Source organism: Puma concolor, chromosome A2, assembly GCF_028749965.1.
Source record: "Puma concolor isolate L17-30 chromosome A2, mPumCon1.1.hap2, whole genome shotgun sequence".
NCBI classification, from domain to species: domain Eukaryota; kingdom Metazoa; phylum Chordata; class Mammalia; order Carnivora; family Felidae; genus Puma; species Puma concolor.
Genome location: NC_141668.1, coordinates 78943178 through 78964089, shown reverse-complemented (window position 1 = coordinate 78964089; position 20912 = coordinate 78943178). Strand labels below are relative to the sequence as shown.

At 40.1% G+C, this 20912-nt stretch overlaps 1 protein-coding gene across 1 annotated transcript in view; it reads right to left on the bottom strand.

Moving 5' to 3' along the window:
* Positions 1-14770: 14770 nt before the first annotated feature.
* The window catches only part of ABCB1 (ATP binding cassette subfamily B member 1), a 248730-nt gene continuing 242588 nt past the window's right edge, over positions 14771-20912 (bottom strand). Inside the window, exons 26-28 of the mRNA XM_086696779.1 lie at positions 20023-20229; positions 16793-16939; positions 14771-15372 (exon numbers count right to left, since the gene is read on the bottom strand). Coding sequence (XP_086552905.1) covers positions 15169-15372; positions 16793-16939; positions 20023-20229 — 558 coding nt within the window. The 3' untranslated portion in view covers positions 14771-15168. The remainder of the gene's footprint in view (positions 15373-16792; positions 16940-20022; positions 20230-20912) is intronic.

Sequence of the window (20912 nt, the reverse complement as noted above, 5' to 3'; positions counted from 1 at the left end):
CCCCTACCAAGTTCAGGGTTAAGGCAGAAAGCCCAGAGGAGAAACTGCACCTACAATTAATCTAGGCATAAAAGCTTGAAGAAGACCTCTGAATCCATAGCCAGGTACCATCAATCAGTACCTCAAACTGGATCTTATAGGAAGTGCTGGCCACCTCCCAGCTCACACCATCTTAGAAGATCCTGATACAACAGACACCATGGGATTAAAAGAAAGGGGGGTGTAGAGCCCTTGCTTCCACTTCCTTTCTCTTAGAGCTCTGACCTATTGTGTCAATATTTGTTCATTCATTCAATACATATTTATGGAGGAAGAGCAGGATAGAGTTAGAAGCATCCTCCTACAGCAAAGTTTTCCAAACTGTGAACTGAGGAATGACGGCAGGTTCTTAGTAGGTAACAAGGTTCCCTTAGATAACAAGAGTCCCATGGTCAAATAAGTTTGAGAAATGCTGCTTACCCTCTGCTCTCTCAGAGGGTCACAATGCACATCAAAGACCAAAAAGTGCTGCCGTAAAAAAGTGATTTAGCTTTGTTTACCTGTGTTACCTCTCCACCCCCATCCCACAATACCCATTGAAAATGTAATATTCATACTCACTTTAGCCTTGCACATGAAGCTACTTCTAAGAAAAGTATTCTCAAAGTTCAAAGAGCAGAGAAGTAACGCAAGAACAGATGGGGGTGAAGAGTGGAGCCCTGGAAGGAAGAAGGTGTGATCTTAATTTGGCTGAGGTGAAAGACAGAAAAGGATGTGGCTGGGTACATAAGAAGTTTTACACACCAAGAGCCTAAAAGTTAGGCTAAATTCCTAAAGGAATTTAGACTTACAGAAGCTATTGAGAAGATTTTTAGAAAGCAATCATTATACTGGTCAAGAATGGTAGATTCTTTTTGCAATAATAAAAACTGTCTTTTATCAGTCAAGGTCTCAGCAGGAGAGGAATGGTATATCCAAATTAGGATATTCAAGGAACTAGTAATAAAGATAGGACAATAAGACAGAGACTCAGCCCTCAGGTATGCAAAAAAAAAGAGTGAAAAAGAAGTAAATGATTAAAATACAGAGTAAAATATAAACATAAAAGATGAACAACATATATGGGAGTTTTGGTGCAGAGAATTTGCTTAGCTAACTTGTGACCTTAGCCTTGATATGCAATGCTAATAGATAAAATTGTTAGCCAAAGTAACCTTTCTGGTATAAATACAAATTTTGAAATTTAATTTCATCTATTAATAGCCAATAATAACCCATAATAGAAAATTTAGCTATTCAAAAATTTTGCTTTCAGAATTAAAGTATATGCAAAAGACTTTCATGAATCTTAGGTATTGTGAAAGATCCAGTATTTTGTATTAAGCCTCCAACATTCTTAAAGACCCTTTTAAATATTTGTTCTCACAGAGAAAATCATCAAAAGTGTTTTTTCACTGTAACCCAACAACTTCCATTTTGGCATATTTCTCTCCAGGTTTTATCTGTATGCACATGTTCCAGACATGGGCTGTCTGATCCCAAAGAATTTTATACCTTTTTTTTTTTTTAAGTCTAGGGAGGTAGATTATTACAGTCATTACAGTTTTTCAAATAATTAAAACAGTCTCTGCCCTAGCTTGGCTGGAACTGGCACTTTCCCAAAGCAATGGAGGAAATCCATGGATAAATCCTAGGTGAGTCATCTATTTAAACTCTAAAGGGTTGGAGTCGTGGGGTCATTGCCCACACTGATAGACATGTTTTGCATAAGAGAATTGAAGAAGGACAATGAACTCTTTTGGAAAGGAAAAAAATTGTGACACTCAAATTCTGATTGAATAAGGAAGGCTCGACTTCAATACTGGTTTGATTTTAGGAATGAAATATTGGAGTTATGACCTTGATAATTAGTTTTCTCTAACTTTTGACTAAAAAGGAAAAAAAAAAAAACCCTCCTCTGCCCTGCCTCCTGATAGAATAGTGTGATTTCCTGCCTAAGACGCCAGGATGCTGTGTTTCCCTGATGCTTGAAAAAATGAAATGCTATGGCCACAGAAGCTCTCTTGGAGGCTACCTATGTGACTGAGAGATGCAAGATAGGTTTGTAAAGTGCGTTCTTTTCTTCCTTTACTTGTGGAAGTTGTAAGGTATATATTTTCATCTTTCTAATGAAAATAAAAAAGGTAAGATGTGGTTTATTTTATGAAATCTCACTGCACAATTGTAGGAATGTGGGCCCTCTAAATTAAGGCATGTCTCAATACTCTATTTCAAATAAACCACAGTGAGACCACAAATCAGTCTGTTCTGTCACACCAGGCCTTTCAGGTCTGGTTCCTACCTCACTTCCCAGACTCATCCCTGTGTTGGCCACCACCCACTCCTCCCAACGCACAACACAGGAAACTGACCATCCTGAGTCACTTCACATTTCAGCCTTCTGGGCTGTTCTACACAGTTCTCCGCATCCACATCCTTGCCCTACCATCCACCTGACTGGTAGGTACTCAGTTCTCCAGGAAGCTTTTTAATCCTCAAATCACTCGCAGGAGAAGTGATTGCTCTCTTCTTGATTCCCCAAGAAGTCTTGAATCACGGCACCAAGACATATTACTAACCTAATTTCTAGTCTCCTAAACTGTGGGCTCTTTGTCTTATTATTGTGCTGCTAGTATCTAGTCCAGAAGGCACTCAAGATACTTGTTAAAAGAATAAATACAAAACAAAATTTCCTTTTCTTATGTAAGAGAATCGGTAGCCCTGGAGAGTGAGAAAAATATGAAGCAATGGCAAACAACATTATTATTTGCTTATATTCTATGTATTGAGTATTGTCCTAAATACTTTTAATATTTAGTGCTCAAGTAATCCAAGAAGGTAGCTATTGAAATCCCTTATTTGCCAATGAGGAAATAAAGGCTTAGGGAAAATAAGTAACTTGCTCAAAGAATCATACATGTTAACAAACTGGCAGCCAAAAGAGAAGCCCAGCGTTTTCTGACTGGAGAAACTAGGTGTTTCTCCCCACACTAAATGACAATCGCTAGGAGGGAAAACATTTCAGTGGAGCTGCCCAGTGGAGAAAGCGAAAACACTGAGTTTCCAACTCCAAGGTCACTTTTCCTTATGGCCAAAACTGGCTCTTTTGAAAGAGTCCAGGTGAAAATATTTCATCATGTACCTTTGCCTTTTGCACATATCTGGAAGCATTCCTGCTTTTCTCTTTGCTATTCTGATTTCTCCAGACTCCAAGGGCAGAGGTCTTTAACCTTGGTGTTAGAAGTTCCAAGTGGGACAAAGGACTACAGTTGCAGAAACTGCACCCTGAAAATCTAGTTTAATCATTTTTAAGAGCAACAACTTTTTTTTCATTTCACAAATACTTTTGTTGAGGATTTTCAACGTGCCAGGTGATGAAAGAGGACTTGGAGTACATGGGTAAACCAGGTGCCCACCAACATATTGCAGCTGAGTGGGATCCTTTGGAAGATCAAGGGTGTTAAAATACGTGAACATCCTTCATAGGCTCTGGAACAGTTATTACTTGTTGGCTATCAACGGGCTTAACTCATTTTGTCAGGGAAGGCTCCTAGAGGAAAGCAGGCAATTATGCTTACCCCACCAGGATGCCTCACGCCTCTCTCTGCCTTGTTTAGCCAGCTCCAACTTCAAAGTCCTTTCTGTACTGCAAACTCTCTTTGAACAGGCCACTTCCTCCACCTGAAATCTCTCCCTCATTCCCTATGGCCTGTCTCCCCACTCCCACCACTTCCTGGGTAACTCCTCGCTTTTCAGATTTCAGCCCAAATCATTATCAAGAGCAACAAATCCTTAAGTCTGATTCTCCTGTTTCTTTTTCCTTAACTTTTTGTTGTGAAATAATGACAGACTTCCAGGCAGTTGAAAAAAAACTGTAGAGGGCTGTGGATCCTTTATCCAGCTTCCTCAAATGGTGACATGTAGTTACTGAAGGACAAAATGAAACCCAGGGCATTGACACTGATACAATACTGTTACCAGTTCACTCCAATTCTTTAATTTTTTTTTCTTTTATGAAATTATGGATACAATTTCCAGGAGGCTTTCTTTTTTATTCTGTAGATTGGGTAAGGCTGGATTATAGGTTTTATGTTTTATGGTAATGATGGGCTCCCCTCACTACTTTTTATATAAAATTATATGGCCTTAGATAGAAACTCTCTTAATATATATTATATTAACAGAGGACTTTTCAGATGTTAATATGGGATAAAACAAAACTGACCCAGAGGAAGGTACACATTGGATCAAAAACTTGGCAGAAAAGCAAACCCTCATTCAACTTCTACTATATACAAGGACTTTGCCAAACACAAGTGATGCAAAGACACAGTCCTTCTCTCAAGGGTTCATAAACTGGGAGCAGGCATCTGAAACAGAGATGTGAGGAAGAAAAATGAATCAAAAAGATTTCTTATAATTGAGGCCAAATAGTTACTTTGTGGGGCAGGAAACAGACTGAAATACATTTTGGCCTGAATTCAGAATTTGATTCTGATGAACCATCATTGTTTAGACCATCATGGTTTAGACCATCATTGTTTAGAATTGGATACAGCTGGATAATCCTAGGATGGAACTAGGAAGATAAAAGAGTAGAACTCAAGCAAACAGTACAGAATGGGACCCACCTGTGTTTAGTTAGTACCCTGAGGGCCACACATCTAAACACCTTCTACTATGATGTCACTTCTAAGCCAGAAGAACAAGCCATCTTCTTTCCAAAAGAGTTCTTCATCTCCATCAATGTCACAGAATTTTTCTAGCTAATTTTTATTACCCCCTTACCTTTCTCATGGATGTTTCTCATAGCCACCTGTTCTCTGTTCCCACCAGCCCAACACAGAATCTCATTACCCTTGTTGTTTGTTTTTAAATAAAAGTATCCTGTTTAGATTCCCTGATTTGAGTTTCCTGAGGCTATTGTAACAAATGACCACAAATTTGATGGTTTAACATTAGAGAAAACAGTATGGAGGTTCTTTTAAAAATTAAAAATAGAGCTACCATATAACTGAGCAATCGCACTTCTGGGTACGTATCCGAAGAAAATGAAATCAGCACTCCTGTGCTGAATCCAGAATTATTCACACTGCTCAAGATATAGAAACCCACATGTCCACTGATGGACAAATGGATAAAGAAAATGTGTATATAAATATCTACAATGGAATATTATTCATCCATAAAACAGAAGGTAATCTTGCCATTTGTGACAACATGGATGAACTGGAGGACATATTGCGAAGTGGAATAAGCCAGACAGAGAAAGACAAATTTTTCAGTGGGGTCTTTAGTATTTTTTCATATTTATGATCCTATTATTTACAAACAAAGACAATTTTACTTCTTCCTTTCTGATTTTATTTCTTTTTCTTGCCTGGTTGCCCTGGCTAGGACTTCCAGTATGATATTGAATAGGAGTGCTAAGAGTTAACTTTTACTTTGTTCCTAATCTTAGACAAAAAACTTTCAATCTTTCACCACTGTGTATAATGTTAGCAGTGGGCTTGTCATACATGGCCTTTATTATGTTGAGGTATATATTCCTCTATACTCAATTTGTTCAGAATTTTTATCATGAAAGTATGTTGTATTTTTGTCAAATGCTTTTGCTGTATGTATTAAGAAGATCATATATGATTTTTATCCTTCATTCTATTAAAGTGGTGTGCCACAATTACTCATTTGCATATGTTGAACCATTCTTGCATCCCTGGGATAATTCCTATAATTCCTCCTTGATAATGGTATTGGATCCTTAAAATGTGCTTTTGAATTCAGTGTGCCAGTATCTTATTGAGAGATTTTGTATCTACATTAGGAATATTGACCTATAGTTTTCTTCCTTCCTTCCTTTCTTTCTTCCTTCTTCTTTATTCCTTCCTTCCTTCCTTCCTTCCTTCCTTCCTTCCTTCCTTTCTTTCTTTCTCTTTCTTTCCTTCCTTCCTTCTTTCCTTCCTTCCTTCCTTCCTTCCTTCCTTCCTTCCTTCCTTCCTTCCTTCCTTTCTTTCTTTCTTTCTTTCTTTCCAGTACAATTAACATACAGTGTTATTTTGGTTTTGGGTATCTTGCAGTATCTTTATCTGGCTTAGGTAACAGAGCAATGTTGGTCTGGCTAAAATGAGTCTTTTTTTTTTTTTTAATGTTTATTTACTTTTGAGAGAGAGACAGAACATGGGGAGAGGAAGAGAGAAAGGGAGACACAGAATCCAAAGCAGGCTCCAGGCTCTGAGCTGTCAGCACAGAGCCTGACGGGATCTCGACGTGGGGCTCAAACTCATGAACCGCAAGACCATGACCTGAGCTGAAGTCGGATGCTTAACGGACTGAGCCATCCAGGCGCCCCTAAGATGAGTTTTGAAGTATTTTCTCCTCTTAATTTTTTTTTTGGAAGAGTTTGAGAAGGTGTAGCGTTAATTCTTTAATGTAGAATTTACCAGTGAAAGCATCTGTTCCTGGGCTTTTCTTCGTTGGTTTTTGATTACAGATTCAATCTCCTCATTTGTTTCTAGTCTATTCAGATTTTCTATTTCTTCACAATTCAGTCTTGGTAGGGTGTATGCTTCTAGAAATTTATCCATTTCTTCTAGATTTATCCAATGTGTTGGCATGTAATCATAGTAATCTCTTATAAATCTTTGAATTTCTGTGGTATTAGTTGGGGGTTCATTTCTGATTTTATTTGACTTGTCTCTCTGTTTTCCTCAGTCTAACTAAAGTTTTGTCACTTTTGTTTTTCTTTTCAAAAAAACAACTTTTAATTTCATTGATCTTTTCTATTGTTTTTCTGGTCTCTATTTCATTTATTTCTGCTCTGATCTTTGTTTGGGCTTAGTTTGGGCTTAGTTTGTTTTCTTTTTTCTAGTTCCTTAAGGTGTAAAGTTAGGTTATTTTAGATCTTCCTTAATGTAGATATTTGTATCTATAAATTTCCCTCTTAGAATTACCTTTGCTGTATCTCATAGGTTTTAGTATGTTGTGTTTCCATTTTCATTCAATATTTTTATTTGTTTCAAGATGTTTTTTTCATTTCCATGTTGATTTCTTTTTTCACTCATTGCTTGTTGAGGAGCATGTTATTTAATTTCCACATTATTATGAACTTTCCAGCTTTCCTCCTGTTATTGATTTCAAGTTTCATATTACTGGGGTCAGTACAGATATTTGGTAGGATTTCAATCTTCTTAAATTTGCTATGACTTGTGACCTCTCACATGACCTATTCTGAAGAATGCTCCATGTGTGCTTGAGAAGAACATATATTCTGTAACTATTGGATGGAATGTTCTTTACATCTGTTAAACCATTTGGTCTAAAGTGTAGTTCAAGTCCAACTTTTCTTTGTTGATTTTCTGTCTGGATGATCAATCCATTGTTGAAAGTGGGGTACTGAAGTCCTCTGGTATTGTCTGAAGTGTCCTACTATTATTGTATTGTCTATTTCTCCCTTCATGTCTTGTAGTATTTGCTTAATATATTAGATTCTCTGATGTTAGGTGCATACGTATTTACAATTATTATATCTTCTTAATGAACTGACCCCTTTATCGTTATATAAAGACCTTCTTTTCTTTTGTTACCGTTTTTGGCTTAGAGTCTATTTTGTCTGATATAAGTACAGCAACCCCTGATTTCTTTTGGTTTCTATTGCATGGAATATCTTTTTCCATCTCTTCACTTTTAGTCTGTGTGTGTCATTAAAGCTGAAGTGAGTCTCTTCATAGGCAGCATAGAGTTGCATCTTGTTTTGTTACCCATCCAACCACTCTATTCTTTTGATTGGAGAATTCAATTTACATTGAATAATTATTGATAGAGAGGACTTGTAATGCCATATTATTGTTTCTGGCTGTTTGGTAGTTCCCTTGTTTCTTTCTTCTCTTGCTGCCTTCCTTTGCGAATTGATGATTTTCCATAGTGGTAACTTTTGATTTCCTTCTTTTTATCTTTTGTGACTCTATTGTAGGTTTTTGCTTTGTGGTTGCCATGTGGCTAACATAAAACATCTTATAACAGGGTCTTTTACAAAACATACATAAACTAGCATACAAAAACACTAAACTTTTATTGCCCCTTTCTATGTTTTTAATGTCACAAATTACCTCTTTTGCATCATATACTCATTAACAAATTATTACAGCTATATAGTTATTTTAACACTATTGTCCATTAACCTTTATATTAGAGTTAAGCATTTAACACACTTAACCATATTATAGTATTAGAGTATTATAAATTTGACTACATACTTAGCTTTGCCAGTATTTTGTAAATTTTCATATGTTCTCATGTTACTAATTAGCATCATTTCATTTCAGCTTGAAAAACTGTTTTCAGCATTTCTAGTAAGGCAGGTCTAGTGGTGATAAATTCCCTCAGATTTTGTTTGTCTGGGAAAGTCTCTCTCCTTCATTTCTGAAGAACTGTGCCAGACAGGTTGGCAGGGATTTTTTTTTTTCCAGCACTTGGAATGTATCAGCCCACTGTCTCCTGGCCAACAAAGTTCCTGTTGAAAAACCCAAGGATTAGCCTTATAGGGGCCCCTTGTAAGGTACAAGCTTTTAATTTTTCTCTTCCTACTTTTAAGAGTCTTTGTCTTTAATTTTTGATAATTTTATTGTAATATGTATGGAAGGGGATCTAAGTTGATTTTATTTGGTGATCTATGAGCTTTGTGAACTTGAATATCCAATTTCTTCCCAGGCTTGGGATGTTCTCAGCTATTATTTTTTTACATAAGTTTTCTGTTCCCTTCTTCCTCTCTTCTCCTTCTGGAACTCTAATGATTCAGAAACTGGTTCCTTTGATGATATTCTATGGATCACATAGGCTTTCTTCACTCTTTTTCATTCATTTTCCTTTGTTCTCCTCTGACTGGATAGTCTCAAAATTGTTGTCTTATTTCTTACAGACTCTTTCTTCTGACTAATCTTTTCTGTTAATGATCTCCCTTACATTTTTCATTTCACTCATTATATTCTTCAGCTCCAGAATTTGCTTGGTTCTTTTTTATATTTTCCATCTCTTTGTTAAAATTCTCATTTGGGTGGCTCAGTTGGTTGAGCGGCCGACTTCGGCTCAGGTCATGATCTCGCAGTCTGTGGGTTCGAGCCCCGCGTCAGGCTCTGTGCTGACAGCTCAGAGCCTGGAGCCCGTTTCAGATTCTGTGTCTCCCTCTCTCTGACCCTCCCCCATTCATGCTCTGTCTCTCTCTGTCTCAAAAATAAACAAACATTAAAAAAAAAATTCTCATTTTGTTTATGTATTGTTTTCTTGGTTTTGTTGAATTATCTTTCCATGTTATCTTCAAGTTCATCAAATTTCCTTAAAACTGCTATTTTGAAACCACACTCAGATATCACCTCACGCCAGTCAGAGTGGCCAAAATGAACAAATCAGGAGACTATAGATGCTGGAGAGGATGTGGAGAAACGGGAACCCTCTTGAACTGTTGGTGGGAATGCAAACTGGTGCAGCCACTCTGGAAAACAGTGTGGAGGTTCCTCAGAAAATTAAAAATAGACCTACCCTATGACCCAGCAATAGCACTGCTAGGAATTTACCCAAGGGATACAGGAGTACTGATGCATAGGGGCACTTGTATCCCAATGTTTATAGCAGCACTCTCAACAATAGCCAAATTATGGAAAGAACCTAAATGTCCATCAACTGATGAATGGATAAAGAAATTGTGGTTTATATACACAATGGAGTACTACATGGCAATGAGAAAGAATGAAATATGGCCCTTTGTAGCAACATGGATGGAACTGGAGAGTGTGATGCTAAGTGAAATAAGCCATACAGAGAAAGACAGATACCATATGTTTTCACTCTTATGTGGATCCTGAGAAACTTAACAGAAACCCATGGGGGAGGGGAAGGGAAAAAAAAAAAGAGGTTAAAGTGAGAGAGAGCCAAAGCATAAGAGACTCTTAAAAACTGAGAACAAACTGAGGGTTGATGGGGGGTGGGAGGAAGGGGAGGGTGGGTGATGGGTATTGAGGAGGGCACCTTTTGGGATGAGCACTGGGTGTTGTATGGAAACCAATTTGACAATAAATTTCATATATTGAAAAAAAAACCTGTTATTTTGAATTCTTTACCAGATAAATCACAGAGCTCCATGTCACAGGACATTTTCCAATTACTGGAAAATTAATTGTGACCCTTTGATGGTGTCATGTCTCCTTGATTTTTCATATTTCTTGAAGTTTTGCATTACTATCTTCCCATGCAAAGTACCAGTCATCTCCAGTCTTTATTAACTGTCATCAGGAGAGAAATATCTTCCCTCAGCTCTGCTAGTACTTTGAAGGTTTCATTAGACTCTCTATGGATACAGCTGATCCACACTTTTTACTCCTTTATTGGAAGAGTTCTTAAGCTCGTGTGCCTTCACTTGACTCCACACCAGGCCATGTTTTGACCGTCTTCCTTTTGTTTTACTGAAAGTAGCAGTAAAGCTCAAGTTTGTGGTCTCTCCCTGGTCCACAGATTCGGGTCAGTCTTCTGCGTATGCTCAGTAGCTCTTGCCATCACCTTTGGGAACTTGTACAAAGATCCAGACACAGGACTGGGGAGGGGCTATGTGTGTGTGAGTGAAGAACACTAAGCACTAGGGTGCTCCGTGGGCCAGTTGAGGGGATCTGCAAGCAAGGTACTCCTGGTGGCTTGCCGGTGAGTTTCTTGATAGAGTCCGTGACACGCTTGGTAGGATCTGTGTCCCTTCCATGACCTCTGAGAGTCCAATCTGCTGCTCTCTCAGTTTCTTCCCATTTCCTAAAGCCATGCAGCTCTAGATTCAGTCCTCTGGATGAGGCAGATAAACCTCCGTACAGCATTCTGCACAGCTGGGGAAGTCAGGTTCTCATTCACCCTTTCGCTTCCCTCCACAAGAGAAGTCTGGGGCTAAGATCTTTCTTGGGCCCTCAGTTATGTTGCCTTGGGAGCAGGGTGGTACAAATCAAATCAAACTGTTCTTCTGACCCTCTCCAATGCATTCAAGCTAGTATTTTTGTTGTTGTTCTAATTTTTTTTTGCTGTAGCTTCTCCTCTGGACTCCTGAACTTCTACAAAGTCTCTCTCATCCATGGGTGACTGTCCAACAGTGTTTTTTTTCTAGGACTGTGGCTGAGAGGGCTTGGAGACAGTTCACAGGCCACTGCAGCGTCCATAGCCAGGACTAAAATGTGTATGCCTATTTCCTGACACACAAGTCAGTGAGACTCCTCAGGACTGATGGCTTATGGTGCTGGATCTCACAGCTCCCACAGAGGCATTTTTGTCTGTTGATAGGTGCTAAATTATTGTTGTTGAGGTGGAGAGAAAAAAACAAGGGATATTTTTTTATTTTAATTTTTTTAATGTTTATTTGTGAAGGAGAGAGAGACAGAGTATGAGCAGGGGAGGGGCAAAGAGGGGACACAGAATCTGAAGTGGTCTTCAGGCTCTGAGCTGTCAGCACAGAGCCCAATGCAAGGCTCGAACTCCTGAGCCGTGAGACCATGACCTGAGCTAAAGTCGGATGCTTAACTGACTGAACCACCCAGGAGCCCTCAAAACAAGGGACATCTTATTCCACCATGAAACTGCTGTTATTCCTCCAGGGTATTTTATTACATTTCCTTCATTATTGAGACTGTGTACTTTAAAAGAAAACATATTTCTTTTTGGAAGCAGAAAAGAGCCCAAAGAGCCAAAGAAATCTTGAAAAAGAAAACTGAAGCTGGAGGCATCACAATCCTGGATTTCAAGATGTATTACAAAGCTGTAAGCATCCAGACAGTATGGAACTGGCACAAAAACAGACATTCAGATCAATGGAACAGAACAGAGAACCCAGAAATGGACCCACAAACGTATGGCCAACTAATCTTTGACAAAGCAGTAAAGAATATGCAATGGAGTAAGGACAGTCTCTTCATCAAATGGTGCTGGGAAAACTGGACAGCGACATGCAGAAAAATGAACCTGGACCACTTTCTTACACTATATACAAAAATAAACTCAAAATGGATGAAAGACCTAAATGTAGGAAGCAAGCCATCAAAATCCTAGAGAAGAAAGCAGGCAAAAACCTCTTTGACCTCAGCCGCAGCAACTTACTCAACACATCTCCAGAAGCAAGGGAAACCAAAGCACAAATGAACTATTGGGACCTCATTAAAATAAAAAGCTTTTGCATAGCAAAGGAAACAATCAGGAAAACTAAAAGGCAACCGACGGGATGGGAGAAGATCTTTGCAAATGACATATCAGATGAAGGGTTAGTATCCAAAATCTTTAAAGAACTTCTCAAACTCAACACCCCAAAAACAAATAATCCAGGGAAGGAATGGGCAAAAAACAGGAAGCAACAGACACTTCTCCAAAGAAGACATCCAGATGGCCAACTGACACATGAAAACATGCTCAACATCACTCATCATCAGGGAAATACAAATCAAAACCACAATGAGATAGCACCTCATACATGTCAGAATGGCTAACATTAACAACTCAGGGAACAAGAGATGTTGGCGAGGATGCGCAGAAAGAGGATCTCTTTTGCACTGCTGGTGAGAATGCAAACTGGTGCAGCCACTCTGGAAAACAGTATGTAGGTTCCTCAAAAAATTAAAAATAGAACTACCCTACAACCCAGCAATTGCACTACTAGGTATTTACCCAAGGAATACAGGTGTGCTGTTTCGAAGGGACACATGCACCCCAATATTTATAGCAGAGCTATCGACAATAGCCAAAGTATGGAAAGAACCCAAAGGTCCATCGACAAATGAATGGATAAAGAAGATGTGGTATATACACACACACACACAATGGATTATTACTTGGTAATCAAAAAGAATGAAATCTTGCCATTTGCAACCATGTGGATGGAACTAGAAGGTATTAGGCTAAACGACATTACTCAGAGAAAGATAAATATCCTATGACTTCACTCATATGAGGACTTTAAGATACAAAACATGAACATAAGGGAAGGGAAGCAAAAGTAATATATAAAAACAGGAAAGGGGACAAAACATAAGAGACTCAGAAACATGGAGAACAAACTGAGGGTTACGGGAGGGGTTATGGGAGGGAGGATGGGCTAAATGGGTAAGGGGCACTAAGGAATCTACTCCTGAAATCATTGTTGCACTATATGCTAACTTGGATGTAAATTAAACAATAAATTAATTAATTAAAAAAATGTATTTCTTCTTGGGAATTACCTGATCACGTCCTTTGCCCATTTTTCTTTGGAGGTGATGGCATGTTTTTTCCTTTTATAATTCTTTATGGGGTGCCTGAGTGGGTCTGTCATTGAGCATCTGACTATTGATTTCCAACTCAGGTTGTGATCTCATAGTTCATGAAATCAAGCCCAGTGTAGGGCTCTGCGGAGACAGTGCAGGGCCTGCTTGGAATTCTTTCTCTCCCTCTCTCTGCCCCTCCCCTGCTCTCTCTCTCAAGATAAATAAATAAACATTAAAAAAATTCTTTATGTAGTAAGGTTATCAAGTCTTTTTTTTAATTTATTTTGAGAAAGAGAGTCAGAATGTGAGTGCGGGAGGGGCAGAGAGAGAGGGAAACAGAATCTGAATCTGATGCAGGGCTCAAACTCACGAGTGTCAGATTATGACCTGAGCTGAAGTGGGACATTCAACCAACTGAGCCATCCAGCTGACCCATCAATTCTTTTCAATAAATATGGCAAATACTCTTCCCCAGCTGGTCTTTCAATCTTATTTTCAATCTTATTTGTAGTGGTTTTTGTTGTTGCTGCTGTTGTTGTTGTTGTTGTAGTCAGAGTATCATTCTTTTGTGCTATTTTCTTTTTTTATTGTGTTTGCATACATCTGCCACCAGAAGGATCAGCTTTGGAAGCAACCAATTATCAGGAAAAGTGACTCATTATCGAAACAGAAAAAGAGTTACTGCATTTTTTAAAATGCAAAAATAGGGGCACCTGGGTGGCTCAGTCAGTTGAGCATCCAAGTCTTTTTTTTAATGTTTATTTTTGAGAGAGACAGAGACTGACAGACAGACAAGCGTGAGCGGGGGAGGGGCAGAGAGAGAGGGAGACACAGAATCTGAAGCAGGCTTCAGGCTCTGAGCTGTCAGCACAGAGACTGACATGGGGCTTGAATTCACAGACTATAAGATTATGACCTGAATTGAAGCTGGATGCTTAACCAACCAAGAGACCCAGGCACCCCCAGCATCCAACTCTTAATTTTGGCTCAAGTCACAATCCCAGGGTTGTGAGATCAAGCCCCGTGTCAGGCTCTGTGCTGAGCATGGTGTCTGCCTGAGATTCTCTCTCTCTCTCCCTCTGCCCCTCCCTGATTCACTCTCTTCCTTTCAGGGAAAAAAAATTAAAATCCCGTAAGAGCCCTTTATCAGAGCAAGGCAAAATGTTTGATGTATATCAGAGTAGACACTTAACAACTGTGCATCCTTGGTTGCACTCCCACCTCTAAAATTCTGTATTGATGTATGCGGTTGGTTTAAGAGCCATCATAATGTGGAAACGTAAGAACCAGTAGGATCAAGCCCACAAAGCATGAAAGCAGATGGTTCTGTAGGACCCAGTGTGAATAGACATGTATAATAGGGATTATTTACACTATTTAACATTCTCACAATTAATGGGAGTTTTTAAAACAAGTCTTTTTTTTTTTTTCAAATGCAGACAGAATCTTCAATATTCCAATTGGGAGATGATCATTTACAAGCATTTCAGACAAGATGACTATGCTCATACAAAAGTTTAGTTTTATTATAGCACTTTATGCAAACATTCAGCACTTTTTGCCACTTCTATTATCTTTCAGCAAGGCAGTAAGTTACAAATAAGAAAATATAAACAAAAATTACACTATTTATTAACAAAATCTACTTTGAATTATTCTACAAATTTTTATAATGCAATTAACACCAGTGTTTTATTCCTTTCAATAATATTTCTTTCGATTCCTTTAATGATAAGGCCTGAGGGCTCTGAACTTGGTGGAATGATCTTCAGCTGCGAAAGGAAATGTTAAACAGATAATTCTACATAGCGTTTCCAGTGACGTGCTCGCTTTTTAACTTTGATTAAGTGCCATATTTTAACACAAATAGAAAATATTTATATGGTCATAAGGTCACAGTTCACTAGCGCTTTGCTCCAGCCTGGACACTGACCATGGAAAAGTAGATGCCTTTCTGAGCCAGCAGCTGTTGATGTGTGCCATGCTCCTTGACCTTGCCATTCTGAAACACCACTATTAGGTCTGCGTTCTGGATGGTGGACAGGCGGTGAGCGATCACGATGCAGGTGCGGCCTTCTCTGGCTTTGTCCAGGGCTTCTTGGACAACCTGATCAGTAACCACATACATTAATGCTGGTAAAAAAACAGTCCTCTCCTTTCTTCCTTCATAAGGCTCACTCTCTTCCAACAATAGGTCCTCCTATTTTAATAATGGTATCAGTGAAATATAACAGAATTTACAAAGCCAGGAAGTAATCCAAGTGTGGATTAGTTCTGAGGCTGGAGTTATCTGTTTTCAAAGTTATGACAATAAATGCAGTCTGTCCGGTCATTTAAAAACGTGTACAGGTATGTCCACCCACACAACATCCTTCAAAGCCACCCTCCGGTCCAGCAATAAAGCAAATTCAGGAAGACTGAGCATAGGCTGAACTTCTGGCATTTTTAAGAGAGTATATGGCTCACAATTAACTTGTCTTTCAGATACCTGAATACTCAACTTTTTCTTAAACTGAAAATGATTACTAATATGTATCTTAAGATACCATCAGCTTTTGCACCGTATTAACCTCCTGCATTTTTATATAGTTGCTGAGGAGATGCCACCAGTAGAAATAGGAAATTGGCTTCCTGACACAGCTTCGTAGGTCAATACAGAGATCCAGGGCTGCTTTTTGGAGCCTAAGTGCTATAAGACTGATTTCCCCTACTTCATCTTGTTCTCTTGAATAACAGCCACAGAAAGTGTTTAAATTCCGCTGACAGCAGACATAAATAACAATCAACGTATCTGGGCTGAATTTTGTTCTCTACTGTGGAAGGCAGAAGCATATATGTAAAACATTAAAAAAAATTTTTTTTTCAATCTTTATTTTTGAGAGAGAGAGAGAGAGAGAGAGAGAGAGAGAGAGAGAGAGAGAGACCGAACTCTAGCAGGGGAGGGGCAGAGAGACAGGGAGACACAGAATGTGAAGCAGCAGGCTCCAGGCTCTGAGCTATCAGCACAGAGCCCGACCCGGGGCTCAAACTCAGGAACTGTGAGATCATGACCTGAGCCCAAGTCAGACACTTAACCGACTGAGCCACCCAGGTTCCCCTTAAAATTTTTTTTTTCGGGGCGCCTGGGTGGCGCAGTCGGTTGAGCGTCCGGCTTCAGCCAGGTCACGATCTCGCGGTCTGTGAGTTCGAGCCCCGCGTCGGGCTCTGGGCTGATGGCTCGGAGCCTGGAGCCTGTTTCCGATTCTGTGTCTCCCTCTCTCTGCCCCTCCCCTGTTCATGCTCTGATTCCCTCTCTCTGCCCCTCCCCTGTTCATGCTCTGTCTCCCTCTGTCCCAAAAATAAATAAACGTTGAAAAAAAAAAAATTAAAAAAAAAATTTTTTTTTTTCAATCTTTATTTTTGACAGAGAGAGAGAGAGAGAGAGAGACACACACAGAGTGTGAGTGGGGGAGGGGCAGAGAGAGAGGGAGATAAATGTAAACCTTTTAAGGACAACCAATTCGAGTGCAAATGAATTAAATTCTTACCTTTTCACTTTCTGTATCCAGAGCTGATGTAGCTTCATCCAAAAGCAAAATACGAGGCTGTCTCACAAGGGCACGAGCTATTGCTATGCGCTGCTTCTGGCCACCAGAGAGCTGGGTTCCTTTGTCTCCTACTCTGGTGTTATATTTCTGTGAATAGGGTTTTGTTATTATGAAACATAGAACTGGTAATTCTCAAGAACAGTTTGCTCAGAGAAAACAGGACAACTACTACCATAAACACACACAATAAATTTAAGTTCAGAAGCTGAGAATGGGTTCATAGAGAATTAAACGACAAAAATGGAGCTCTAAAAGGCAGGTTTGATCTCTCTCCTTGAAAACAGACATTTGGGTTTTAGAGGTTATGTTTTTGTATAAACAAGTCGATAAATTTATCAGGAAGAATACTTTTATAATGTTAGTCTCTTCCAGTCTTCTGATTTCATTATATTTGGGACAAAGATTGGTTTTGATGAAAGAAATCTGACTTGTACAGGCCATGCAGAGATAAATGAAGCTCATCTTACAACCAGCAGGTGGTGCTCTCTGCATTATTTTAAAGTCAGGGAGGGAAGAAATTCTTGGGATGCTAGCCTTTTGGTATCTGTTTTTATAAACTATCTTCTAATGCTTCAATACTTTTAATGGATGGTAAGGAATTCCACTTTGATATCTAACTTTAAAAGCTAAAATCTCTAAAATTTTTTGATTTCAGAGTTCTTCCAAAGTTCTTCAGATATAGTTTCCCACAGTAGGTAATTGTCATTAACTATTCAATAGGAGGATAGGAACAGGAGTTACGAGGATATATAAGGGAGAGGAGGAACAAGAAACGACAGCATGCACAACCTAGAAAACAATACTGTGGGCTCTAATCCTGCATCCAGAATTTGACTCAACAAATTCATGTTCTATACAGGATTGCCTATTTTTATTTGCTTTACCTGGTAACCCTAGTTCACTGGCACTCAGATTGAGATGTCCAGGTGCAGATGGAGTCAGAGGACCCCAGGTGAGGCTCCAGCAGATGCTTTTGACCGGCTCCATCCCAGAGCTGCAGGTGCCTCAGAAGGCAGGAGCCACAGGGTGCCTGGCTGACTCAATCAGTTAAGTGTTCGACTCTAGATTTCCATTCAGGTCACATCACACAGTTCGTGGGGTCAAGCTCCACATCAGGCTCTGTGCTGACAATGCGGAGCCTGCTTGGGATTCTCTCTCTCTCTCTCTCTCTCTGCCCCTCCCTCACTCACACTCTCTCAAAAATAATTAAACATTAAGAAAAAAAGGTGGCAGGAGCAATGTAGTGTGTCCCATGTGAGTGCAGGCATTCTCAAGTTGTACTGAGCCAATATCGATCCTGTTGAAGCAGGCAAAGGCAGGGCCGTCACCCTGAAGGAAGCTGGTAACCTGACTAGCTTCTTGCAGGGTGAGGAATTCCTAGTAGGAATCACTCAGGTAAAGAAGTGGGTCCTTGGGCAGAAAAAATAAGACTTAAGGAGTTCTGCCTTCTGTTTGTGTATCTAGACACCGAGGGAAAGAATCATGACACCTATAGGTGTGTGCTCTGTGTGCGAGAGCCCAGGAGCCCAGAAAGGTTGGGTTCCTCTGGTAGACAAATAATGAATGCCAGAGGACAAGGTATGTTTAATAAGCTAGTTAGTATTTACTCTCTGTGTTTGTCTTTGTTAACCACTAGCCCAGTGGCTCTCAAAGTGCAACCTGGTAACTGGGCCATTAAAACACACATTGCTAAACTGTACCTCCAAAGTTTCTGATGCAGCAGCTCTAATATGATGGTCAATGCCCATACTTTAAAACATACTTAATGACAGATCACTAGTAAAGGGGGTTGAAGCTATATCTTTCAAGTTTTGTAGCCTTGGGAAGGACCAATTATCCACAGCTGGGTGAGAAGGTTAAAAGGAGGGAAGAGGGGGAGCCTGGGTGGCTCAGTTGGTTGAGCGTCTGACTTCGGCTCAGGTCATGATCTAGTGGTTCATGAGTTCAAGCCTCTTGTCGGGCTCTGGGCTAACAGCTCAGGGCTTGGAGCCTGCTTCAGATTCTGTCTCTCTCCCCCCGCACTCTCTCAAGAATAGATAAACATTAAATTTTTTTTTTTTTTAATTAAAAAAAGGAGGGTAGAGGGACAATTCCTCCTCCCCGGAGGTCTATGATGTGGTGGCAGAAGTTATTGGAAGAAGAGCTTCAGGTAAAGGAAACCTTGGGAAACAGAGCCAGCTGTTTTTGCCATCCTTCTGCATAAGGAGATTGCCTTCTGCTGGTTTGAGGCTACTGAGCTTTATTTTTAGGGGTGCTTCCTAATAAGAAAACTAGTAATAATGGGAGGGGGTATAGATATACCAGATCAAGGTGACTTCAAAACGCAGAACCTGGGGCACCTGGGTGGCTCAGTCAGTTAAGCGTCTGACTCTTGGTTTCAGCTCAGGTCATGATCTCAGGGTTCATGGGATCGAGCCCCACACTGGGTTCTTTGCTGACAGCACAGAGCCTGCTTGGGATTCTGTCTCCTTCTCTTTCTGCCCCTCCCCTGCTCTCTCTCTCTCTTAAAAAAATAAAATAAATAAACATTAAAAAAACAAAACAAAACAACTCAGGACCTAAGGGGCTTAATGTAATGCAAGAGGTTCCTTTTATCTAACTTCCCAGGAAGAATTTAGAGGGCATCCACAGACAACAGCCCTGGGAGCCCCAAAGACGGTTTCAATAATCAACCCTATAAGCAGAGATTGGGACCCATGAAATGTGCAATGGTGAGAGATTACATGTTACAACATCCACTCCAAGGGTTCAGCTCTTTTCAGGGAGAGGCTTCTTTCTGACATGGGCTCAGTTCTCCAGCCTGGCCCAACTCCACCCAGGTAGGTTTGCAGCTTGGGGGAGAGCAGCAAGGAGGCAGACGGAAGGCAGAAATTGGGGTAGAGGGGCTTGTGCCTGCTCCTGCAAGCCCTACACTTAGTCTGAGAGGGAAAGACCTGCCCCAGATATGCACTGTTCAGTCAGGCTTGCTCACAGGGAGAGCTAGTTGGGTAATCAGGCAAACATAATAGCAAATGGGGATACAAAGTGTGGGTAGATGTTGTGTACAGGTGGGTGTGTATTTTGGTTGCTCATTTCTCTTCACCTTTGGGAAACCAGGTCTATAGAAATCAAACTGTGGGTCAGGGAGGCTGCCACAGGCTCCTGGGCTCCTAATCTGGAGAAAGACTTACGTCAGGCAGTGTCTCAATGAAGGGGTGGATGTTGGCCTCCTTGGCCGCGCGCACAATCTCTTCTTGTGACACCACCCGGCTGTTGTCTCCGTAAGCAATGTTCTCACCAATGCTGCAGTCGAACAGGATGGGCTCCTGGGACACGATGCCCATGTGTGCTCGGAGCCACTGGACATTCAGGTGCTTTATCTCTTTGCCATCAATTAGCTGAAAATGAGAGTTCACAGAAAACTTCAGGACCAGCACATTTTTAACTTAGCAAAATCAGTATTGTTATTTCATACATTAAAATTGCCAAGTTACCGTGGGACACCGTTTTTGTTGCTGAGTTTGGACCATCAAAATTAACTAAACGAGGTCATGGCTGTATGTTCTGATGAACTGCCATGTTTCTTCTGTTTTAACCCTGGTTTCCGATACATGAATGTGGTAGGCAGGATAACGCCTGCCGTCCAAGATACCCACGTTCTAATCCACGAAACCACTGAATGTTAGATCACATGGCAAAAGGGAATTAAGGTATAAGGTTGCTCATCAGGTGATCTCAAAATGAGAAGATGATCTGGGATTATCCAGATGGGTCCAAAGTAATCATGAGGGTCTTTGAGCAAGAGGGAGGCAGGACAGTATCAGAGTGATGCAATATGACAAACACTCAAGTTGTCACTGTTGGCTTTAATATCGAGGAAGGGGCCAGGAGCTAGAAAAAGTAAGAAAAGAGTCCCTTTAAGCCTCCAGAGGGAATACAGCACCAGTAACACTTTGATTTCAGCCCGGTAAAATCCATTTTAGACATCTGACTTCCAGAATTTGTAAGGTAATAAGTTTATGTTGTTTTATGCCACTGAATTTACTGGCACCCTTGGAATAGAAGTGTGTGTGGGAGGTAT